Here is a 10787-nt window from a genome sequence, read left to right as displayed (position 1 = left end):
TAATTCAAGATGATATAATAATTTTTTTTTTAATATTAAGACTATAATATATTAGATTAACGTAGGTTAATCGTCCAAATTTTTTTACCCCGAACCTTAATAACCCAAAAATCAAAATAAATTATAAAATTTAATTATTAATAAGTATATTATTGAATAATGAAATTAAAAAAAATCAATGTATTGTTGAATAATAAAATTAAAAAAAATCAATATAAAAAAAAGGACAAAAATGATATTTCAAAACAAAATTATGATACTGTCATTGACAGTCTCTTAAGACTTTTCTAAACTTTAATTATCCTAGTATTTCAATCTATGATATATAACCATGTAAGAGACTTATTGTATTATTTTAGTCTGATTCAATGGTTAGATTAAGAGATGTGATTGATATTGTAAAATTAGATAATATTTTATAAAAAAATAAAGCAAAAACAAAAAAAAAATAGAACATTTTGTTTGAGATTTAGACAGAATTTACAAAACAGGCTGAGATTCTAGGCAATATAAAATTTGTTCTAATTTGTTCTATTTTTTAAATTGAAATAAGATATGCCAGCCTTTATGGATAGAAAAGAGTGAAATTGATAACTTTGCTTTAAAGGTAAGAGAAACAAAACTCTCATATGAGAGATTTTTTTAATCATTTTATATTGATTTTATTATAAATTTCAAGTGCATCCAGGGTCATTACTGCAAATTATATGTATTGAATAGAATTTAAAAAAACTTGTTGTGGCATACATAGCACACACCAACGTATGGAAGGCCCTCGTACAATTTGGGCGGCATGTGAGGGATTGTTTGACCACCAAAAATCACCTTCTAGTGCAAAGTTTAAAAGGTCTTGACACCTCTAACGTAATGAAAAAATGCATGCCTATAACGCGAATCGGGTTTGGCATTGACAATCATTTTTTTTTCATGTTTCTCTTTTCCCACCCTTGAATTTCACTCTAACCTTTCAAAAAATTAGATCAACCCCTGCAATTATTTTCCCTTTATATTTGGTTTATGTCCTTTTAATTACTATTTTTTAATTTTGAATAAGCTATAAAATTACAAATATTTTTTAATTTCACCCTTTTTTAATTTTTAATTTTTTAGATTTAATCCTCATTCTTTTGATTTTTTTTAATAAGCTATAAAATTACAATTGTTTTCCAATCTCACCCTGCTTTCATTTTTCTTTATCTTTTAAATTTGGTTTTTTTTATTGCTATTTATTTTGTTTGGAATCCCTTTTTAGATTTTTTTCCTTACAATTTTATCCTCTATAATTTTTTTTCTTTCAAATTTGATTCTCATTTATTTTATTGCTATTTGTTTTATATGACAAGTTTTTTAAATTGATTTTTTCCCATAATTTCATTATTCAAATTTAAATTGGATGAGAATTAAAGTTTTTAATTGAATCAGGTTCAAGGATTTCACGGATTGTAAATTTTAGATATTAAACCGAATTTAAAAAGTATGCTTGGGCTGACTTGGTTTTTGTTTTTAAAAAAAATTATTTTCCCCTTTTTTTAAGATTCACTTTATTATTTTTTACGGTTTTTCTTCAATGGGACCAGCCATGGATTCATGACTAGAGTCATTAATTTCAAAGGTTAACATAAGTTGATTTTTGTTTGTCTGATCCCCCTTTAAATTCATTTATTTCACTTTCATCATTCAACATTTAATTTATTTAAAAATGATCTTCTTACCTTCTTTTTTTTTTCCTTTCCTTTCTTTCGGATTATCTTCATTTCATGTTTATGGTAATGAGGTTTATGAAATAACTTAAGTTAACTAAGATTTTTCTATGTTGCTACGGGGTTGTTCACATGTCTAGTATCAAGGTTGCTGGTTTCTAATGTTAATGCACATTGATTTTTTTTTTTTACCTTTTTTAGAATTAAATTATTTTAGTTTCAACCTTTAGCATTTATTTTATTAGAAATTGATTTTTTTTTCATTTTCTTTTTATTGGACTGTCCCGGTCATTTTGTTTGCAACTTTATTCTCAATTGACTTCTTTCAACTTTATTCTCAATTGATTTTTTTATATCAAATTTGATTTTTATTCTTTTTATTGTTATTTTTTTTCTTTAGTAGGTTCTCTAAATTGATTTTTTTTCATGATTTTATCTTTTAAAATTAAATTGGTTGAAAATTAAGTTCTTGATTGAACATAGTTCAAGGATTTTATGATTTCCATAATCATGCAGTTTGTAGGTTAAGCCGAGTTGATTCATATTTCTTTATATTGCTTCTATGTTTTTGTCCTTCAATATTAAATTATTTGATAAATAAGCTTTATAATAATATTCAATTTGCTTTTGAATGTTTACACCTTAGTATCACAATTAAGTTAGATATTTTGCATATGAAAAAAGTGAGCTCTGATTAAAATCAAATATTCAAAATTTTGAAGAATTAATAAAATATTATAAAAATTCTCTTTTGTATCCAAATTACTTTCAATAAATTTTTTTGGTACATTAAATTCAATCATTTAATAAAAAAAAATTGGACACAAAAAAAGGGTTTTAGTATCCAAACTTTTTGGATTGTCTCTATCAGATCTTATTAAATTGAAAATCGACATCGAACTATTTTTCTAGTCTCCTTTGAATTAGATTTTCGAATCTAAAAGATGATGGCGGTAGCCATCCCAATAACCAACTAGACTAAGGTAGCGTTATTATTAATTTGATCTTGAGACAGTGGTCTGTGATAAGAAAATTAAAGATATATCCAATCCTATAATATTTTAAATTCAAATGTTATTATTAATCTTTGTAAGATGATAAATCTACATCTAAGAAGTCATATTTACAAGAATATATTAAACTTCGGCTTCAACTGAGCTTGCATTTATTGGTGGGAGAAGCATAATATTTCTTGTGATAGGATAATAAAGAACACAAAGATCACATGCTTGTGTCACATAAGTTAAGGTTTTTGACTAGATGAAGATTATATTTGCTATAATCTATCGAAAAGATGACGGGAGACTCATTACTTTTAAGCGAATAAATGGCGTGGTGAGTACCAACAAGACATAATTTAAAGTCAAATTATTTGCACACTCATTTTTGTAAAAAGAAATCAAAGGGGGTGTTTGCTTTTTTGGTGTAAGATCACAAGTCCTAGTTCCTTGAGTAATATATATAGCTTCAAAAACCCGGAAAATGTAGTCAACAAAAGGAGAGTGAAGCTAAGCCGGCTCCTGATCTCATCACTCTAATTGTCTTATACAAGCTGTCCACATGCATTTGTGCTTCTTTCAAGCTTGATTAGTCTGAATTTATGCAATAATATCCCATAATCAATCATGGTGGCTTCAATCCAAGAAAAGAAGAAAGAAAGAAATCATGGTAGTTAGTAAGATACGGGAGATCTTCTCTGAATAAACAAAGCTTAGATCTCAACGTCAATCAAGCAAACATCCAGAATTTAAGGCCTGCATAATTTATCATGGTGGTCCCTTAATCATTCGCCCTTGATCAATTATACGTGGGAACCTTTCTTCCTGTTTGACAATCAAACCCTCCATTATAAGACAAAGTCTTTCTCTCCAACAAATCATGTTAGGTTTCATTTTTCTAATCTAACCCCTTTATATCATGTGAAGTGTTTCAACTTTTGATGACTCAAACTAATTTAAGTATACATCCATTCTGCTCTGTATGATTAGCAAAATACACATGAGCAACCTGGTTTTCTTAGTACAACACATGTTTTTTCCATACATTAAGTGGTGGTGTTAATTAGATTTGTATGTATCCAGTCTAGTATGGTTAATTAAATACCCTAATTATTTTTTTGAATATTGGGATCAGGTACATGGTCGTTTGTCGATCATACGACTGATGCTGCACTTCAGGGCAAGCTATATATATTAATAATCTATTTAGGGTTAGGTCCTCGTTTTCTTCTTGCTCTGGGGATTTTCTTGAACAGCTCTTGCTTTCTCCTCCTCTTGTCCTACCGATTTTCGCAACCAACTAGATCTCCCTTTCTTTTCATGTCTCAACTTCTCGATCAAATTCTTTTTCTACAGATTACATGAAAGTGGTACTATATATACTGTTTTTTAACCTTTTATATATCCTTTATAAGTAGTGCTAACTCTCATGTGCACACACCCCACCTAGGCTCCCTGGTTTCCATCCTTCAAATTCTTCTGTGGGCAGCCCCCCTCTTTTTCTCTCATGGATTTTGGTTGTCATGCAAAATCTAATACTGTCTCCAGCAACAACACAACCCTAAAACTCTTTGGCTTCGACATTTCGGAGAACAACAACCCAACAGTGCCTTTAGATTCAAGTAAATCTCCATCTGGGTCACAGGAATCAGAGACTAATTTCCAATCTTCTGAAGGTAGAAAATATGAGTGTCAGTACTGTTGTCGTGAGTTTGCAAACTCTCAAGCCTTGGGTGGTCACCAAAATGCTCACAAGAAAGAAAGACGGCTTTTGAAACGTGCTCAAATGCAAGCCACCCGCAGCTTGGCTGCAGATTCATATGTTACCATACCAAATTCCATGTTCTCAACGTTTTCACAACCGCCACCTCACCTCCTTGATCCAGCGGTGGTTCCGGTGGCGGCGGCGATGCAAGAACATGCCCATTCCTCTCCCTGGTTTTACACGTCCTATTCGGGACGCATGCCGCGTGGCGGCCCGTATCTTAATGGGCCTGCTTCTTTTCACGGAAGGTGTCTGGACGGAAAGAGTTTGGTTGGCAGCGAGGTTGGGCTTCATTCTAAAGTTTTTCCGATGAGTGGATTCACTAGAGAAGATGTTGACCATCATAAGGGATTAGGTTTGGATTTGCATCTATAGTAGTAGTCTTGGACAAGACACGCATCTAGTTCGAGCCTCTCTTGTAATGAATTTGTGTTGTGTTATCCTTAAAAATATGGGAAAAAAGAAGAAGAAGAAAGCCTTGTACATTTTCCAACTTTCAGAATTGCTACAGTTCTTCACATTTCTTCTGGCAGTGTGTGCGAATTTAACACTTTCATATATTGGTAGCCATTATTAAACACGCATGGTATTTGGCATTTGGGATTGATAAAGTCTCAAGATTAATTTGCTGGAACAAAAAATATTATATAACAATGAATCTGTGTAGACAAGTCTCAAATTTTGGAGAAATTGTTAGGTTTCCGCTTCTCTTTTACTCAGCAAGCAACCTCCTAGGGGCTACGGCTTATGGGATGATGGTTCATCAGCAGAAGCAATTTTCTGAAACGGTGACTAACAAGGGATGGATCGGATCTACCACGTACGATTTTAGGGCAGGAGGGGGTGGGGTGGTTCAGGCATGATAAATAAGGTAGGATCCTTCAAACTTGATGTATAATTCTAGGAGTTTTTTTTTAAAGAAAATATTTTATAGAAAATATCTTTTTAAATTTTCTATATTTGTATTTTTAATTATAAAATATTTTATAAAAAAATTAGTTTATATAAGATATCTTTCTAATTTTCCATCTTCATTGTTATTTTTACGACAATTTTTATATTATTATTATATTATTATTATCACAATAATCACTAATCCCATTATTATCCCCATCTTATCATCAAAAACACCTCGCCACCATAACCCTAACCTTCATTATCATTATTATTCTCACCAGCACCACCCTCGCCACAATACATTATCATTATTTTACTATTATTTTTTTCACATCATTATTTATATATTATAAAATCGATATATTCCACAAATGCTCATGCAAAATAAACGCTCCCTTAGTTTTTTTGACAAGTCTAGATTAGGCTCGGGGACCGGCTAGGAATTGTCGGCTTAGGTCTGCTCAGAAAGGTAGGCTCATGGACTGGTAACCCTCCCACTAGGCCTACCTAGGTTTCTATCTAGCTTTGAATTTCCTTATGGGAGAGCAGGAGATTTGGCATGCGCTAAGACCTCATGTTTGAGGATGGTAATGTGTAGTTCCTCCATTTTATATAGTTTTCAATTTGGTCCCTCGCACTACCTCCTAACCATTAATTGCTGGGCGATAATAGCTGTGAAATCTTCTTGAAAATGGAGCGAATAAAGATTTCAGCAATAAACTTCTTTCCAGCTTTAAAATTGTTTTGCTAGAACGAAAAAAAGGTATTATTATAACCTTTTTTTTTAATTAAATTCGTTTTCAATTGAGTTTTAAAGCAATAATCTATATCCAAATTGAGACGGCTATAAAAATTTATTTTTCTATAGCTTCTTAAGAAATTCAAAACTTGAGAATATAAAATCAATTAACTCCAATTGGTAATAATAGAACATTCACACACGATCGAGAATTCGAATTTTATACATCATCCCCACTTTTCTTTTTCTTTTGTTTTCAAATTTCTAAAAATAGAAATAGAGAGTTTGTTTGTGTTCGCGAGGGAAAAAGAAAAATCGACCTCCACAATTACAATTTTTGAAACCTATTTTGTTTGTTTCTAAACAATTCAGATAATCGAGCTCTAGGATTTTTATATTTTTAAATAGAATAGGAGAGGAAATTATACCACCCGATCCCAAGACTTCATGACTATAATTTATTCAAACTGATTTTTACTTTCATTATAACTTAAATAATAGTATTTATATTTAATGCTTATATTATTTACATCTTCAAGAGATAATAAAATATCTCCAACAAATAAATAAAACACAAAATTTGAGTTATATATCCATTACATAAATCATCATATTAAAGAACCATCTCAATCTAAAATTTTAAGATATTAATTGAGGTTCTAATATATGATTTACATTATACTCTAACACATCCCTTCAAATAAGAGCTTTATGAGCTTAAAACTTGCATAAACTCATGTTATTTTATGCTTAATTTATATCAAATAAATAGGGATGAAGAGATTAGAACTCGTGCCCGCATGATCATCAAGATTATAATATCTTGTTAAAGAACCAATTCAATCTAAAAGTTTAAGTTATGAGGTAAGGTCCCAAAATATAATTTACATTATATTCTAATAAATCTTTATATATATATAATGAGAAACTAAATTTCAAAAGAAATCTTACTCATATATTGCATTCTTAACCAAAATACAAGAAACTAACGGTGGCATCTCCCTTTTTGTTGTCTTTAACACCACGATAAGGTAAAATTATTACTGCAATAAAGAGCTGAGAAGCATAATTGTTCTTCGTGGAGTTCTTACTTTGTACCCTTTTAATGTCGAAAGGTTAAGGTGTATTTATAACTGAAAGAACACAATAATAACAATTTACATCAATAATGGAGAGGTTATGATAACATGGTTGTCTTTAGTACACAAGTGATTTTTTAGGTTTGTTTTGTTTTTGAAACTATTTTTTACATGAAAAAATGTTAAATTGTTGGTTTTTTTAATGTTTTTTAATAGTCTTAATGCTTTAATATTAAAAATAAAAAATGGTATAAAAAACATCATTTTAATATATTTTAAATTAAAAATATATTTTAAAAATATCTTAAGTTATGTTACTAAACAATAAGTAGATGAATTAAAAGCCTGGGCAAAACAATCTTTACCATTAATTATTTACATAACTTTCCACATTCATATCAGTTTCCACAAAGGTTTTTATAATTCTGAAGAGAATAAGTTAAGACCATTGTAAAAGAATCATTAGTAAAACTCCACCAATATATATTATCCCTGATATATTGTCTGGAAGCGGATAATTCACGATTACCATAACTATTTGTACAGGTAGCAAATTAACAAAACACTCACATCTCCATTGTTTATTCTCCTCCACTATGTTTAAGATTGTAGCCTCCCTCAAATCCTCTAGAATTTCCTACCTTATATGATTGATAAGTGGTTTATAACTATCAAGCAAGTCATCCCTCCAAAACTTAAAACACGTATCATCACTTACATTTCAATGTATTTCTTTAGTAACTTGATATTGCATTCCATAAACTTGAATATCTATGCTTAACACTAACCCAATGAACTTTTTCATTAGATTTGATATGTTTTCCCCTTAATACTTTCATCCAAAGACTATCACTCTCAAGCCAACTTCATAACAAAAGACATATTCATATGTTGCATCTTTTTTACCCCTAACCCACCTTTAATTTTAGGTTTGCACATAGTCTTCTAGTTCATAAAGTGCACTTTACCTCTACCTCCCTTTGATCTCCAAATAATTTTTTTATATATCTTCTCTATATCATAGAAAATTCTTTTTAGTAATATTATTGATTACATTGTATAGAGAGGAATAGTTGCTAGAATAGACTTACAAAGAGTAATCCTTTTTACTAGAGAGAGACTGTTTGCTTTCTAACATGCTAACTTCTTCTGCACCTTCTCAATCAAGTAGTCATATGTCTACTTAGAGAGATTTTGTAAACCTCAGGAAAAAAATGAATAAATAAAGTGAAGAAATTCATGCATATGGTTAAATAAAAACAAGAATTCAGAAAATTTTGAATATACATTTTCGGGTAAAATAATTTGAAATATTATAATAAACCCGGTACGGTCGAGGGTTGGATTTAATTGAAGAGAATAATACACTTAAAGAAAAAAAAGGGTATAAATGCAAATAAAAAAAATATAGAGTATAAAAACTCTATTAAAGGAACCATAAGGAGAGAAAATATAGAGTTTTATACCCATTATTGAGAGATCAAAAGAGAAACACTAAAATTTCAAGAACCCATATAAGATTAAGAGTTTATAGATGGGATAAACACTTGAGAGCAAATGATTACTAAGAAATTGAGCAAGAAGAAAAGAAAGGAGGGAGATGAAAATCTTCAACTGGTTGAAGATCAAAATCTTAATTTGTACTAGGTAAGGTGTTCTAAACATGATCTTAAAAAAAATTCATTTTTAATTCAATAAAGAATTAATGCCTTGCTATTGAATCATAGGTTAGGGTTCTTAGACATAAATTAAAAAAAAAAAGTACTTATTATTAAGATTAGGTTAATTCATGTGTATGGTATTTAGTTTATGAAAGTATTGTGTGAAGGGAAGGGGGAGACAACTCTGGACAGACTTGTCTCTTGACTTTCGATGAGATTTCAAGTAGGAGGATGAGGGAATTAGGATTGGGTCCCTCATAGAAATTATAGATTTGAATGTTAGCTAACCAAGGAAACTGGTCTTGCTCAATTTAGAGATGTAAAACTCTAGTTATAGGTCACCAACTAAGACCGAGTCGTAACTGATTATGTAGGATAGTAGGACTAATTAGTTAATGAGCAATTTTGACTATCTTGGAGGCAAAAGTGGGTTCTCCTCCATTCAGAGAACTTTTAGCCTCGTGTCTTAGCTTTATAACGAGATCAATATCACTTAAAATAGAGTTTTAGAACTTTAAATATAGTTAAAAATCTAATGAGTGGTTAGACAGTAATAGTTGAAAATTAGACAATAACGGTTGGACAGTAACAGTTCAAAATTAGACAATAACATTAGACCTTTACATGAATACTATATATAAGAATATAAAGGACTTGATTCATACAAACACTTACACATTGAGATTCTAACTCTGAAAATATACATGATATATGTATGTATGTTATTATGAGGAAATGAACATGTATAGAAAGTAACATAGAAGTAATGGATGAATATGGATTCTTTATAATATCGGCTTGAAGGAATCATAACCAAAAAACTTCCTTATGATTCAGGAGGAGTAACCAGGATTGGATCTTCTGTTAGGGGAGATCGCGAGGCAGGCGAAACAGGTGCATGATTTTCCTTATATTTGCACTTATACAATTTAAAATTCTTCCAATGAATATAATTAGAATAAATGTCATGTTTGATGTAAATAAAGTCTACTATATTTACAAGATTGACTTTGGTTAATGGTATCTGTGATAGGATTGTTGGGAGATGAAATACAAGATTAGCTTCGGCTGATGACATTCGTCATAGGATTGCCGAGAGATGAAATACAAGATTAGCTTCGGCTAATGACATTCGTCATAGGATTGCCGAGAGATGAAATACAAGATTAGCTTCGGCTAATGGCATCCGTGATAGGATTACTGAGAGATAAATTACAAGACTAAATTTTGTAGGGTCACCTAGTTCATGCAAGTAAATAAGAATATACAAATAAGTGTTAAATTGGATTTAAAAGATTTACAAGTAAAATATAAGTTCTCTGTTAGAATTCTTATAGATTAGATAGAAAATTAACACTTCATTCGTATTCATTATATGAGCATATATATATATATATGTATGTATGTATATATATTCTTTATCAATATAATGATATATTTATTTATGTAACATGTCCATCACATATCAAAAGAGATCATTAGTTTACGACCCTACTTTGTGAAGCTTATGTAAACATTTAACTTAAATAAAAAGGGAATTAACGCATTTATATAGTAAACTTTTATGTAAACCTTGATGTATTTATAAAAATTCAACTTAACATGTAGTATTTTAGTTAACTTATAATTAATCATTTTGAAATAATTATGAACACTTATTATATTGTAAATGCTTTCTTTGCATGTTAGTATTTCTTTTCTTTTAAATTTCATGATATAATATTTGTACTATATTCATATTGAGCTTACTTATAGGATATATGTGTGTGTGTGTGTGTGTGTATTGTGTGGATTGTATGAGGTGCGATATTATTAGGTATGATATAAGGTTCAAAATTATAGGACCCTGTGATGATGAGTTTGATTAATACTTAAAAGTGTATTTTTATCAAGGTTTTATATCATTATTTTTGCACTTGAAGTATCAATAACTCCTTAACTAAAGCAT

At 29.9% G+C, this 10787-nt stretch overlaps 1 protein-coding gene across 1 annotated transcript; it reads left to right on the top strand.

Moving 5' to 3' along the window:
* The first annotated feature begins 3587 nt into the window (after positions 1-3587).
* On the top strand, positions 3588-4987 carry LOC105133010 (zinc finger protein 6-like). Its single transcript, XM_011036787.1, has one exon. It carries the CDS (start codon positions 4206-4208, stop codon positions 4836-4838), a length of 633 nt encoding a protein of 210 aa, XP_011035089.1. The 5' UTR covers positions 3588-4205; the 3' UTR covers positions 4839-4987.
* Positions 4988-10787: the final 5800 nt, after the last annotated feature.

Source organism: Populus euphratica, unplaced genomic scaffold, assembly GCF_000495115.2.
Source record: "Populus euphratica unplaced genomic scaffold, PopEup_1.0 scaffold99.1, whole genome shotgun sequence".
NCBI lineage: Eukaryota > Viridiplantae > Streptophyta > Magnoliopsida > Malpighiales > Salicaceae > Populus > Populus euphratica.
This window is presented reverse-complemented; position numbering and strand designations above follow the sequence as displayed.

What these genes read in the sequence shown, in the direction of transcription:
- LOC105133010 (XM_011036787.1), top strand. Translation starts at nt 4,206, where the DNA reads ATGGATTTTGGTTGTCATGCAAAATCTAATACTGTCTCCAGCAACAAC.